This window comes from Leguminivora glycinivorella, chromosome 27 (genome assembly GCF_023078275.1).
Source record: "Leguminivora glycinivorella isolate SPB_JAAS2020 chromosome 27, LegGlyc_1.1, whole genome shotgun sequence".
NCBI lineage: Eukaryota > Metazoa > Arthropoda > Insecta > Lepidoptera > Tortricidae > Leguminivora > Leguminivora glycinivorella.
In genome coordinates, this window is record NC_062997.1 from 5,372,637 (window position 1) to 5,388,054 (window position 15,418).

General features: G+C 38.4%; 1 protein-coding gene across 2 annotated transcripts in view; it reads left to right on the top strand.

The window, feature by feature from the left end:
* Positions 1–814: 814 nt before the first annotated feature.
* Positions 815–15,418, top strand: part of LOC125240317 (fatty acyl-CoA reductase wat-like) — a 34,612-nt gene continuing 20,008 nt past the window's right edge. Inside the window, exons 1-2 of one of the 2 annotated variants that reach the window (XM_048148199.1) lie at positions 815–1,217; positions 10,353–10,747. In XM_048148199.1, the coding sequence (XP_048004156.1) occupies positions 10,372–10,747 (376 nt within the window). In that variant the 5' untranslated portion in view covers positions 815–1,217; positions 10,353–10,371. The remainder of the gene's footprint in view (positions 1,218–10,352; positions 10,748–15,418) is intronic. The other variant, XM_048148198.1, reaches the window with a different exon arrangement.

The following is a 15,418-nucleotide window of genomic DNA, read 5'->3' on the forward strand; positions in this document are numbered from 1 at the left end:
CCGTTTTCACGCCGAGGCATGTATAGTGCTTTTCTCAAACATACAATGAAATAAAAAAAAAATGCTCTAAAGGACAATATTTTATAAAAAAAGTTACTTTGCAGGCCTCTCGAGTTGTTGCGCCCAAAAAGCGATACTTCCCAGCCCATTTTAAGGAACGTACAGACAACGACTTTCATTGCATGTTTGAGAAAATAACTATTCTATTGCACCCTATATCAAACATTATGTATTTACATGTTGTGTTTATGTACTCTAGTATATAAGTAACCTTCTGGTCGTAATAACCGTATTTTCTTTCTTTTCTTTCTAACACATAACTTTTCCCCTCACTATAGCGAGGAAACTACAATGCAAAAAATGCGTTTATCACTGCTTCCAGTAGTTCCACAGGTGGTAAATCATCTTTATTACTAGATTCACATACTTTTATCAATTTTAAAGCAGTTAATTTGACTTTATTCAAGGTCAAATTACTTTACCCACCAGTGGATAAAATGCGTTTTTACCCGCTGGTATTAAAGGACAAAACACGTGTGTCTGAGCTAGTGAGGGGAAAAGATTATTTATTAATACTGGCAGAATGCACGTGAAAACGAAAACGCGTGTCTATGTCATTCACCGCTATCGCTCGCAAAAGTCACGCAAATCTTTTATTGCGTCAACAATAAATTATTAATATGCATACTACATTCTTACCACCACTGATGACCCCCCCCCCCCCCCCCCCCCCCCTCACTTTCGCTCCAGTAGTGGGGGGTGGACATCAGATCACAATACTGATCATACTAACAATAACAATCATAACCGACGCAGCGCACGTTTCTTAAAAGTCTTAAAACTTGAACGCGCGAAATACGCAGAGTAACCTAGAAATCCGTGGGATTCGACTGACTTTGCATAATAGCGAGCCCAACGGCCATTTTTATGTAATACGATGTAATAAAATGTTATGCAACGTTCATTTTGACCTCATAATTTGGCGGGTTGCGAACAGTCCGACGCCATGATAGCACACGGTCGCGCGCTTTCTCATTGATAGTTCAGTGTTCGATTTTTGAATTTGTGCCAGTGACATTTAGTGCAGTGACTTTGGATTTTAAAAAGTAAGTTTCCCGCCGCTGTTGTGGCTAGCCTGATTGTGTTTTTTTTTCTGAGATGCGATTGTGAAAGTACGGCGCGGAAATGTGCCTATGTTTTTTATGAAGCGTATGTAGGTATGTATGCTGAGATATCGCAACTTAAAATTACATAGTATTGCCTAATTTTTCTCGACTCGCTTCCGCGGTGTTGATTGCTTGGCATTTAACATTTAACTATATTGAAATGTCGGAGTATAACTGATATAAATAGGTTGATTGAAATAGGTTGGTAGATGCTTGTTCGATTATATTAAGTTTACAGAAAAATGTGTAAAATCGGTGTATCGGGGTAATTCCAACTTAATAAAAAGTTCTGCTGATCTAATTCTAAAAATTACCCATATTATTAACTTCATATTTAGAAACCATTTGTAGGAACTTGTTCCAACATACTGAAGTTTTCAAAAAACTTAAAATACATCTTGCAATATTTATACCTATAGTACTCATCTTTTGACTATAACAATGAAAATCACTGAAAAACCGGTGACGGGTTAAAAATTTCACCATCTTTCCTCCCGTTGGTGTCGTAGAAGTTGACTGTGGGATATGGGTTCCATTGAGGTGTGGGCGATGGGCTGGCAAACTGTCATTGCAAATCGCAATTTCGTTTTCTTTTAACCCCTTAATGAACCTACTGAACCTTAAGTGAGTTTATGAATTAAATTAATGAATGAATCGCTGAAGCAGTGTCTGAGTAGGTATAAGGTACTGAAAATAAGTTTCTAATGGGTTGGCAACGCGTCCATAACTTTATTACGGTGACCGCTTTCTATCAGGCGGACTGTATGCTTGTTTGCCACATTATAGGTAATAAAAGAGTACTATCGTACAGTACAGCCACTCAACCTCCCCTCGGTTACCTCACAGTTACCGCCAGTCAGAAATACGACCAATCGAACTGTCACATTTCACGTCAAAAAAGACGAGTGGCGTGGGTAACAATTTGAGGCGAATTTGATTCAGTTAAACACCGTTGCATACAATACTTTTTCTACGACCATGAACTTAGTTTTTAAAAGTTTTCTGTACTTTGACGCAAAGGTTTGCACTGTCAGCTCAGTTGTCCAAAGCCTTCCAGTATCTTTACAACAATGCGTTGCCATGGTTACAGAGCCAAACAATGCGTTTTCAGTTTTTTCGACACTGCGCGCATGCGCCGAAAGCCGGCGGACGCTGGCTTTGGGGAATAGACTTATATGTAGGGTTTTAAAGATCTGTGCACGACCCTGTAAATGACGAATAACAGTTCGGGAGTAGAAAAAACAGATAAAATGATTGATAATCGGTTAGAAACGTGACAGCATCTATATAAACGTGTTGTTCGCCGATTCTCAGCTCTCGTCCGAATTGCAACACAGCTCTGAGCACGTACACTCGCGAAATGTCAATTGCCTCACGGCAAAGTGGGGTAATCATATATAAATATTAATTTATAATGTTTGGCAAACAATTATGCCGGGGCCGCACTTGGGGCCATTTTTAACCCCCGACGCAAAAAAGACGGAGTGTTATAAGTTTGACGTGTCTCTCTGTCTGTCTGGTCTGTCTGTCTGTCTGGTCTGTTTGTCTGTCTGTCTGTGTGTGTGTCTGTCTGTGGCATCGTATCTCCCGAACGGATGTACCGATTTAAATTTAGTTTTTTTTTGTTTGAAAGCTGAGTTAGTCAGGATCGGGAGTGTTCTTAGCCATGTTTGTCATGACGACCGGTCTGGCGCAATCGGTAGTGACCCTGCCTGTTACGCCGCGGTCCCGGGTTCGAATCCCGGTAAGGGCATTTATTTGTGTGATGAGCACAAATATTTGTTCCTGAGTCATGGATATTTTCTATGTATATAAGTATTTATATATTATATATATCGTTGCCTGAGTACCCACAACACAAGCCTTCTTGAGCTTACCGTGGGCCTCAGTCAATCTGTGTAAGTAAGAATGTCCTATAATGTTTCATGAAAATCGGTCTACTATGTCGCGGTCGGGGTTTTTTCAAAATTTTAAATAACGGAAGAGTGGAAGGGTCAGTTGGAAGTGGAAGATCTAGGCGAACTTTTCTTGTTCAAATCGGGGAAATATTGCAAAAAGGCCAGGTCAGAAGTACTCGAAACCGACGAGCGTGTATGAGAAACGTTATGAAAGTGTGTGAAGCGAAAGTGATTTGTCAGGATCGTAGTAAATGGAAATCCGTGATCTCTGCCTACCCCTCTGGGAAACAGGCGTGATTGTATATATGTATGTATGTTAATTTTGCGGTTAGGTTATGATATATAGCTCAAACGGTTTGGGCAGCGTTTTCGATTATGGTGCATTAGGGTAATTCCGAAAGTCGTCTAATTAGGAAAGTCGCATAACAATCACCATTATTTCCATCATATCAAGATTCCCCTTTCGGAATTACCAGAGCATTTCTCTCATTCGGAATGACCCTAATGCAAGTTAGCGGAATTTTATCCGACTTGATGAGCAAATATTGTCATATTTCAACAAATTCAAACAAAATCGCAACAAATCATATACTTAAACCTTCCTCAAGAATCACTTTATTCATTGGTGAAAACCGTTTGAAAATCCGTTCAGTAGTTTTTCAGTTTATCGCGAACACACACACACACACACACACACACACACCTTCAAGAAAAGAGCGTACTATCTTAAATGCCGGCAACGCACCTCCAACACATCTGGTGTTTCGGGTGTCCATGGGCGGCAGTGATCGCTTACCATCAGGCGACTTGTCTGCTCGTTTGCCTCCTATCCCATAAAAAAAGATAAACTCTTTGCTTCGTACTCATTTCCTACTACGGACACAATTTTGTTCCTCGTGGTTATAGTACTACAAACGAGCTAGACATCAAGTCTACGCGATTACCACGAAAGTGAATGAAGCAACCGTTACGTCACGCCGGACGGTAAACCGGTTACAACCGGGCCAAGGTCCGCAACCCCTAATAAAATATCTATGTACCTACTCGTCGACTTTAATCTGTCAATTAGGACACCATATACTAAACTATAAGTGCTGACTTTTCAGTGTTAGATAGTCTTTAGTCTACTATAATATTTCACTACACTTCACTTTTCGTTAACTGTAATAATTTCAAAAATAGAACTTCATACAAGTTCTTTACTAATTTGCGATACCTGGCAAATTTTTCTGCATCTGAAACACGTTTTTTTTTATCTATCGCGTTATCGACCAATCAGAGACCGTTATTACAAACAATTGGTTGCCAGGTAATTCAATGTTGATACAACAGTGAACGACGCTATTAACATTAATTTTAACTTGAATGATGAAATGAAATGACTAGTTGACGCGTGATTGACGCGTGGATGACGCTAGATGTCACTACAAATAACTTGCATTTAGTATATGGAGTTACAACTCTCCTTACTTATTCCTCTATGGCCAAAGTCAGCATTCACTTTGTGTGGTTGATTTGACAAGCAAATGAAAATCAACATGCTTAATTGACTAGAAAACTATTGTGTTTACGGTATTCGGTCATTGACCGAACGGAACGACTCAGTGACGTGATTTTAAAGATGATACAGGAGGGGTAAATTCTCTATACGAACGCTCTCGACTATTTCCTCCCTGGTTTTTGATAGAGCAATTATTTTTTCAACACAGATTTTTTTTCCCCTCACTATCTCGGAAACACGTGTTTTGCCCTTTAATACCAGCGGGTAAAAACGCATTTTATCCACTAGTGGGTAAGTAATTTGACCTTGAATAAAGTCAAATTAACTGCTTTAAAATTGATAAAAGTAGGTGAATCTAGTAATTAAGATGATTTACCACCTGTGGAACTACTGGAAGCAGTGATAAACGCATTTTTTGCGTTGTAGTTTCCTCGCTGTAGTGAGGGGAAAAGTTTTGTGTTACACTCGGGTGCAAATGTATTTTACTTCTCGTGTGTTAAAAACTCGCAAGTTCAGGATTCTATTCTCGAACCACTCGCTTCGCTCGTGGTTCAACTATAGTATCCTTTCACTTGCTCGTTTTTCAATTCCACACTCGGCGTTAAAATACAACTTTGCCCCCTTGTATAACAAATAACTATTTCAACACAGATTTTTTTTCCTCTCACTATCTTGAAAACACGTCTGTTGCCCTTTAATACCAGCGGGTAAAAACGCATTTTATAAACTAGTGGGTAAAGTAATTTGACCTTGAATAAAGTCAAATTAACTGCTTCAAAATTGATAAAAGTAGGTGAATCTAGTAATTAAGATGATTTACCACCTGTGGAACTACTGGAAGCAGTGATAAACGCATTTTTTGGCGTTGTAGTTTCCTCGCTATAGTGAGGGGAAAAGTTTTGTGTTACACTCGGGTGCAAATGTATTTTACTTCTCGGGTGTTAAAAAACTCGCAAGTTCAGGATTCTATTCTCGAACCACTCGCTTCGCTCGTGGTTCAACTATAGAATCCTTTCACTTGCTCGTTTTTCAATTCCACACTCGGCGTTAAAATACAACTTTGCCCCCTTGTATAACAAATAAGTCAAATAACTATTTCTGTGTCGGACCGTTTTGATTTTTTTATATTTTTAATTTTAAGGACGCCAGAGCCCAACAAAAAATTCCAAAAACGGCCTTATTGATTAAGGCGCAAATAAAGGTGTGATATTAAAAATTGGTAACAATTAGCTAAAAAAACTAAACTTTCATTCTTATTCAGGTTGTCAACTTTCGTTACGATTGATTAAGTTTTGAAGGAGGAAACAGCAATATCTTTTAAAAACTCATTTCTTCTGAATAGACAATTTTTTTCTATATATCTAGTTAATACCTAACACTAGTATATTTAACTAAAATTCAAAAATTGAAAGGGTGGCTTCTTTGTATTGTAGCATTTTCGCTTCTGTTGCGTCTAAAGGTTCCGAAACATATGTTTGGGTGTTTTGACATTATGAATTGTTGGCACAGAGCCCTCCACTAAATTATGCGTATACGGCCACTTATTAGCCGGTTTTGAGGGTTCCGTAGTCAACTAGGAACCCTTATAGATTCGCCATGTCTGTCTGTCCGTCCGTCCGTCCGCGGATAATCTCAGTGACCGTTATCACTAGAAAGCTGAAAATTTGTACCAATATGTATATCAATCACGCCGATAAGTGCAAAAATAAAAAGTCGAAAAATAGTTATTTGTTATACAAGGGGGCAAAGTTATATTTTAACGCCGAGTGTGGAATTGAAAAACGAGCTAGTGAAAGGATTCTATAGTTGAACCACGAGCGAAGCGAGTGGTTCGAGAATAGAATCCTGAACTTGCGAGTTTTTTAACACACGAGAAGTAATAGTTATTTGTTATACAAGGGGGCAAAGTTGTATTTTAACGCCGAGTGTGGAATTGAAAAACGAGCAAGTGAAAGGATTCTATAGTTGAACCACGAGCGAAGCGAGTGGTTCGAGAATAAGAATCCTGAACTTGCGAGTTTTTTAACACACGAGAAGTAAAATACATTTGCACCCGAGTGTAACACAAAACTTTTCCCCTCACTATAGCGAGGAAACTACAACGCAAAAAATGCGTTTATCACTGCTTCCAGTAGTTCCACAGGTGGTAAATCATCTTAATTACTAGATTCACCTACTTTTATTAATTTTAAAGCAGTTAATTTGACTTTATTCAAGGTCAAATTACTTTACCCACTAGTGGATAAAATGCGTTTTTACCCGCTGGTATTAAAGGACAAAACACGTGTTTCCGAGCTAGTGAGGGGAAAATACGTTTGTACCCGAGTGTAGCACAAAACTTTTCCCCTCACTATAGCGAGGAAACTACAACGCAAAAAATGCGTTTATGACTGCTTCCAGTAGTTCCACAGGTGGTAAATCATCTTTATTACTAGTTTCACCTACTTTAATCAATTTTTAAGCAGTTAATTTGACTTTATTCAAGGTCAAATTACTTTACCCACTAGTGGATAAAATGCGTTTTTACCAGCTGGTATTAAAGGACAAAACACGTGTTTCCGAGCTAGTGAGGGGAAAAATATTTTGTTAGAGTACCCCCCCTACATGTAAAGTGGGAACTTATTTTTTTTTTATTCCAACCCCAACGTGTGATATATTGTTGGATAGGTATTTAAAAATGAATAAGGGTTTACTAAAATCGTTTTTTGAAAATATTAATGTTTTCGGAAATAATCGCTCCTAAAAGAAAAAAAAAGGTGTCCCAAGTTAGAGGGGGGGTAACTTTTGAACCATATGTTTAAAAAATATGAAAAAAATCACAAAAGCAGAACTTTATAAAGACTTTCTAGAAAAATTGTTTTGAACTTGATAGGTTTAGTAGTTTTTGAGAAAAATACGGAAAACTATACGGTACTCTACACTGAGCGTGGCCCGACACGCTCTTGGCCGGTTTTTTTATAGAATTATCTAGTATTTAACCATTTCAATCTCGATTCTCGAGCAACATAGTGAACATGTTAGAGATTCAAGACCTTGGCCCGCCGCGGGTTACATATGACGTGACGTGACATAACATGTTGCGTGGCGTATATATGCGTGCATCAAACTGACTTTCAGGCTTGGTGCTTTTGTAGCAAAGACATATGTAACTCCGTATAGATGGATAAAGTCTAAGAAACAAACGTACCTCAAAGCCTAGAGAAAAAGGTACGGTGGCCTAGATGGCGTAACACCTTTGGAGAACGCTCAGCTAGATGGCGCTAATATTAATATTTGACATTTTAACACATATCAAGCTAACAATATGGGCCAAATTGTCAAGACCGAGGTTCAAAAGTTTTAAGCTTGTGTCGAGAGATGGCAGTCTATGCACTGTGATTACACATTTTACTTTACTTCGAGAGTAACTCTGTATAATACTCCAAGATTTCCATACATTTTTCAGACCTTCCATTCCGTTACCGCCATACAAAATGTATGAAAGAATGGTAATGGAACGGGAAAAAACCTTGAAAGAGAGAGTCGCGATTCTGAGTGGAAACCACATAAAACATTCCAAATCCAAAGAAAAGTGGGGTGGACAACTTTGAAAAAAAAATGGCCCTAATACATTTCTCAATTAAATTCAAATAAATCACTATTGTTTCTGCTGATTAGGCATTCCACCACAGAATATATAATAGTACAAGTACAGAAGGCCCACTGCTTTGATGTTCACGAAATGCCGCTTTTTTAATGCCTACAAAATTCTAACAAAGAAACGAGCCGCACGTGCGCAGCGTCGGACGATAGGGTTGCCTATAGATTAAAACGAATTAATATGTGCAAAAAATGTTATACTATTATATTCATGTCTTGGGTACTTTCTAGGTATATATACAGTATTTATATATTTTTGTTTGTCCCAACATCACAAGCCTTATTGAATTTTTCCGTGGGACTCAATCAATAGTAGATCTATGTAAAATTGTGCTATTTTATTCATGATGTCAATTTAACTAAGCTTTATTAGTCATTCCACACGCGGAAATCGCACATGAAACTTAAAAAAACTCGCGACGTAAAGTAACAATTAGAATGTGCGAACGTGCGTTCCATGAGAATGCGCGCCACCCCTGAGTAGGCCGCGAACTCGCGGCCGCCGGCATGTACTTGTAGCGCGGCGATAGGATCGCGGAGTGAGCCGCCCCTGATTCCACTCGACTCGCGATGAGTAAGTTAAGGTCAGCTAAAACTGGGCCGCGATAGACGTGTGTGAAATTTTACTACATACGGATCCACATTCCGTTGTAATAGGGTACACTTCATTGTTATATTATTGATATGATCTTAAGTATGATTTTTTTATTTATATTTTAATGGTTTTGATAAGGCGTTAAATAAAATAAAAAAAAGTAGCACGACTTGCACGTTGTGTGTGTGTGTGTATAGTTGAATAGTTCGAGAATAGAATCCTGAACATAGTGAACATAGCGAGTTTTTCAATACACGAGAAGTAAAATATAATTTTCCCCTCACTAGCTCGAGTAGCTCGGAAACACGTGTTTTGTCCTTTAATACCAGCGGGTAAAAACGCATTTTATCCACTAGTGGATAAAGTAATTTGACCTTGAATACAGTCAAATTAACTGCTTTAAAATTGATAAAAGTAGGTGAATCTAGTAATAAAGATGATTTTCCACCTGTGGAACTACTGAAAGCAGTGATAAACGCATTTTTTGCGTTCTAGTTTCCTGGCTATAGTGAGGGGAAAAGTTTTGTGTTACACTCGGGTGAAAATGTATTTTACTTCTCGTATGTTAAAAAACTCGCAAGTTCAGGATTCTATTCTCGAACCACTCGCTTCGCTCGTGGTTCAACTATAGAATCCTTTCACTTGCTCGTTTTTCAATTCCACACTCGGCGTTAAAATATAACTTTGCCCCCTTGTATAACAAATAACTATTGCACCCGTGTGTAACACAAAACTTTTCCCCTCACTACAGCGAGGAAACTACAACGCAAAAATGCGTTTATCACTGCTTTCAGTAGTTCCACAGGTGGTAAATCATCTTCATTACTAAATTTACCTACTTTTGTCAATTTTAAAGCAGTTAATTTGACTATATTCAAGGTCAAATTACTTTACCCACTAGTGGATAAAATGCGTTTTTACCCACTAGCATTAAAGGATAAAACACGTGTTTCCGAGCTAGTGAGGGGAAAATTATGAAAACATGATTCTGCAAAATGTAGGAATAGAAAAGTAGTGCAAGATGTAAATGGCGGCACAATTAATCTTTGCGGTTTAGCGGCCAAGCGAAACGTTACACCATAAGTGTAAGCAGCGGAGATACTTTATCGACACGTCATATATTTATAAATGGGGGCAGATGCTGCAATATACATTTTTTTTCATGTACCGTACTTATCAACAGTAAAAACTGAACAAACTAACCTAACCACAGAATTAAAATTTTGAAAAAGCCCCCGACCGCGACATAGTAGACCGATTTTCATGAAACATGGCTAAGAACACTTCCGATTAACTCGGCTTTCAGACAAAAAAAACTAAATCTAAATCGGTTCATCCTTTCGGGAGCTATGATGCCACAGACACACACACACAGACAGACAGATCAACAGACAGACAGACACGTCAAACTTATAACACCCCGTCGTTTTTGCGTCGGGGGTTAGAAATAATTCTTATGGGTATTTCATTACAAAATACTCAGGGAAAATTAGTAAATTTTCAATAATAAAAACATTTAATTTTATTATTAAATCTAAATATTTTGTTTACAGAATGTGCTGAACAATCACAATGACGACTCTCGACACCAATAGCAACATCATCAAACCACTGGACATGAAAATTGAGAACAGGAACGGACAGGAAAGCGCGGACAGGAACAAAACAAAACAGGAAAACATGACAGCGGTGAAAACAGAAAACATGAATCTAGAAAATCTAATCCAACAGAAAGCCGACAGGAATCAGGAAATAAACGGAAACATGGAACAGGAAATCAGGAATCGAGAGATAAATGGAAATGTGGAACAGGAAAATAGGAATTTGGAGATAAATGTAAATAGTAGAAAGATAGACGAGTGTTTGGAATGTAGGAAGGACGAGAAGAGATTAACAGAGATACAGAGGTTTTATCATGGAAAAAATATTATGATAACGGGCGCTACAGGTGAGTTCAATGTGTTTTTTTTCTAGTCATAAATAACCACAACACAATTCAAATTTAAATTAAATTTTTGATAAAACTCCCGATATGGCGGACCGATTTCCATCAAACATGTCTAAGAACACCGAATGCCTTATTCCACTTAAAAAAAAAAAATCTATCGGTTCCTCAGTTCGAAAGCTATATATGATGCCACAGACAGACACGTCAAACTTATAACACCCCGTCGTTTTTGCGTCGGGGGTTAAAACATATAATTAGGTACTTACTACTTAGGTACAAAAAAATTACACAACTTGGATGACCTTGACCTGTCACATTCAAGGTCGCCATAGAGTATTTATGTTAATGTTATGTTTTTTTTACTATTCTTCATTTTATACTCTTTATTTACATGAACATATTTACATAATTATATAAGAAACTAAGACTAAACTTAAAAGCTAGCTAATGTCTAAAATATGCCCTTGAGGCATTGTACCAAGGATACTGGCGACATTTCCTCGCTGTATCGCAATGCTGATACGTTGAGCGAGGAAGTCGCCAGCTCTTCGGTCACCAGTTACCTCAACCAGACGCTTCGCGATTTCTGTGAATCAGATATTGACGAAAATAATGTTTCGTATTTTCTCTTATTTTCTGCAAATTGTATTAATATCTCAGTTTTTTCTCGGTTTTAAATTAAATAACAAAACAATTGCACCTGGGTCTAAGCAAAGAGCATTGAATCACTACGTTTTAAGAGTCGGCACTCTCGAACAACCCTCGAACCGATTTATGCAGGCGTTTTTTCGACGGTCGTGAGGTCATGTCACTGGGTCTAAGTGGGAAATATTATAAATATTTAGAAGCACTTAAATATTAATTTATTTCATACATCCTTGAATTTTGTATTAATTAGACTAAATCAATAGGGAACTTGAAAGTACTTAAAATAAAATATTATATACCATGTACGAAATAAAGCATCAGATAATCGTAAAAAAACATGGACAGAAGTTATTTTTCAATCCAATTTTTATTTTATAAGCCAGGTAGAAATATATAAAGTAACTGATTTGACTGTGACGTCACTCAATTCGATTTCATATAAATTGAATATTAGGAAATCGTTCAAAATCGTTTTCACAGTTCTTAAAAAGAAGCTGATTTGACTAGGATGCAAGTAGCCTTTTCTAAAGAAATGGACTCCAATGTCAATTAAAAAAGCCGGCCAAGAGCGTGTCAGGCCACGCTCAGTGTAGGGTTCCGTAGTTTTCCGTATTTTTCTCAAAAACTACTGAACCTATCAAGTTCAAAACAATTTTCCTAGAAAGTCTTTATAAAGTTCTACTTTTGTAATTTTTTTCATATTTTTTAAAAATATGGTTCAAAAGTTAGAGGGGGGGGGACGCACTTTTTAGGGTTCCGTAGTCAACTAGGAACCCTTATAGTTTCGCCATGTCTGTCTGTCCGTCCGTCCGTCCGTCCGTCCGCGGATAATCTCAGTAACCGTTAGCACTAGAAAGCTGAAATTTGGTACCAATATGTATATCAATCACGCCGACAAAGTGCAAAAATAAAAAATGGGAAAAAATGTTTTATTAGGGTACCCCCCATACATGTAAAGTGGGGGCTGATTTTTTTTTTCATTCGAATCCCAACGTGTGATATATTGTTGGATAGGTATTTAAAAATGAATAAGGGTTTACTAAGATCGTTTTTTGATAATATTAATATTTTCGGAAATAATCGCTCCTAAAGGAAAAGAAAGTGCGTCCCCCCCTCTAACTTTTGAACCATATGTTCAAAAAATATGAAAAAAATCACAAAAGTAGAACTTTATAAAGACTTTCTAGGAAAATTGTTTTGAACTTGGTTCAGTAGTTTTGAGAAAAATACGGAAAACTACGGAACCCTACACTGAGCGTGGCCCGACACGCTCTTGGCCGGTTTTTTTCCTTTAGGAGCGATTATTTCCGAAAATATCAATATTATCAAAAAACGATCTGAGTAAACCCTTATTCATTTTTAAATACCTATCCAACAATATATCACACGTTGGGGTTGGAATGAAAAAAAAATATCAGCCCCCACTTTACATGTAGGGGGGGTACCCTAATAAAACATTTTTTTTTCATTTTTTATTTTTGCACTTTGTCGGCGTGATTAATATACATATTGGTACCAAATTTCAGCTTTCTAGTGCTAACGGTTACTGAGATTATCCGCGGACGGACGGACGGACGGACGGAAAGACAGACATGGCGAAACTATAAGGGTTCCTAGTTGACTACGGAACCCTAAAAAGTGACAGTACCGATAGAATTTTAAAAAGAAACGTGATCGCCATACAAAATGTCTCCTGACCTCGACCCCATTCCATTAGATCTTCATAATGCATGATAGTATGTTTGAAATAAGTGCAGAATTTTGAAGGGTTTATTAAAGCCTATTGCGCAATGAAATATAACATAACATACATACAATCACGCCTGTATCCCATGAAGGGGTAGGCAGAGCACATGAAACTACTCAAGTTTCAGTGCCACTCTTGGCAAATAAGGGGTTGAAAGAAAACGAAACTGTGACATTGCAGTGACAGGTTGCCAGCCTCTCGCCTACGCCACAATTTAACCCATAACCCACAGTCGACTTCTACGACACCCACGGGAAGAAAGGGGGTGGTGAAATTCTTAACCCGTGAATAAAATAAAATAATTATAATACCGCAAAATAATAATTAGCAAATATAATAATTATAATACTGTATAAAATAAGTACATACATATAACATATAACCCCGTAGCCCCGTGTAGCCCGTGTGGTGACGGGTTAAGAATTTCACCACCCCCTTTCTTTCCGTGGGCGTCGTAGAAGTCGACTGTGGGATATGGGTTAAATTGTGGCGTAGGCGAGAGGCTGGCAACCTGTCACTGCAATGTCACAATTTGGATTTCTTTCAACCCCTTTTTGCCAAGAGTGGCACTGAAACTTAGTAGTTCATGTGCTCTGCCTACGCCTTTATGGGATACAGGCGTGATTATATGTATTGTATGTATGTATGTGTAAAATAAGTAAATTAGTAAAATAAGTAAATTAACGCACCTCGAACAACCTGTGTGCTCGTTTGCCTTCTATCGCATTGAAAAATCTTATAAAATCTTTTTTTTCCTTGACTTAATTTCGATATAGGTACCAGAGGTATACTTATAAATTATCAATGTTGAATAATCGATCGTCTGATCATAGGATGTGATCAATTGGCCATCTTAAACGCTTCATGAATGCTAAATTCATCATTATATGATTTCCAACCGGATTTATCCCAACAAGGCCTAGTTTCCCCTCTGGTTTCGAAGGTCAGGATACGTAGACAATTGCACAAACGCTCACGATAATATCATAGCTAGCTATCTATTTCGTATTGGCGCGACAGACCAAGCGCGGATCCAGCTTCGTGCCCAGGGGGGGGGTCACGTTCACGTGGTAAAGGCCCGGGGCCCCAGGGGGGGTCACGTGGTCTATTTGTATAGCCAACTTAGGCTCCAGGGGGGGTCACCCCCATGACCCCCCCCCCCCCCCCCTGGATCCGCGCATGCGATAGACTCAGGCTGGGTTGCGATCGGCTTCTGGCGACACCGTTTTATTGTTAATTATGTGGGCTTAGTCTTGGCCACAGACTAGCCAATAAGGTCCGACCGAGAACGATATTTTTGTCTCGGCCGAGAACGAGACCGAGACCGAGATTCAATTTGATTCTCGGCCGAGACCGAGACCGAGACCGAGAATTTGTAAAACAGTAAAAAATATGCCATTTTTACAAAAAAATGTTTTCATAATCGAAATTCGCCTATTAACCAGGAAACCAAGAGTATGTTGGGTCCTGCTTAGTGTTTGGTTCAGTAACTACCTAAACCTATCCGCACTCCTTACCTATCTACCGTAGCAATAGCAAAATAGACTACGTCAGTGACAAAAACAACTATACGGCTCGCCCGGTGGTAAGCAGTCGCCAATAGCCTACAATTTCAGAGGTTTGACACGCGCGTTTAATACCCTGATTTTTTGTGACTTTTTGCAAGAAATCATAAAACAGGTTGTCGAATCGTGTTTTCTACGGGTAGTTTTCCAGGTTTTCCTTGAACGTCTTTACTAAGCTTTACTTTGATTTTGACGTATTTTTAGGCACATGCTTCAAAGTTAAGGGACACGAACTATTTTTTTTGTTAGCGATTATTTCCAAAATTGTATGTATGTATATCAAAAACATGACTATGGAAAACCCATACTTACTAAAAAAAACTCAAAACAGCATCCACAAAGCTCAAAATTTCGTCAGATATTCCGTAATTCGCCATTTCTATCATGTAAGGCAGGTATTATTCTAACCTGCTGCTTTGATTTTTCGCGTCGTCGTTGTCTTCCACACACATCAAGTTGTCGCAAATATGTTACACTCTTTTATGAATTATACCTAGGTATTTGTTTGTTTTTGGCTTAAAATATCGATAAAGACCCTACCAAAATCACTAAAATCGGGATACCAAACGGGCGATGTAACAAACTGAAAGCTAAAAACCGCAGTCTCGGTTTTGCCGAGAATCTCGGCCCATATTGGCCGAGAACCGAGACCGAGATCTCGGCCAGATTTTCGGCCGAGAATGCCGAGACCGAGACCGAGACCGAGATCTC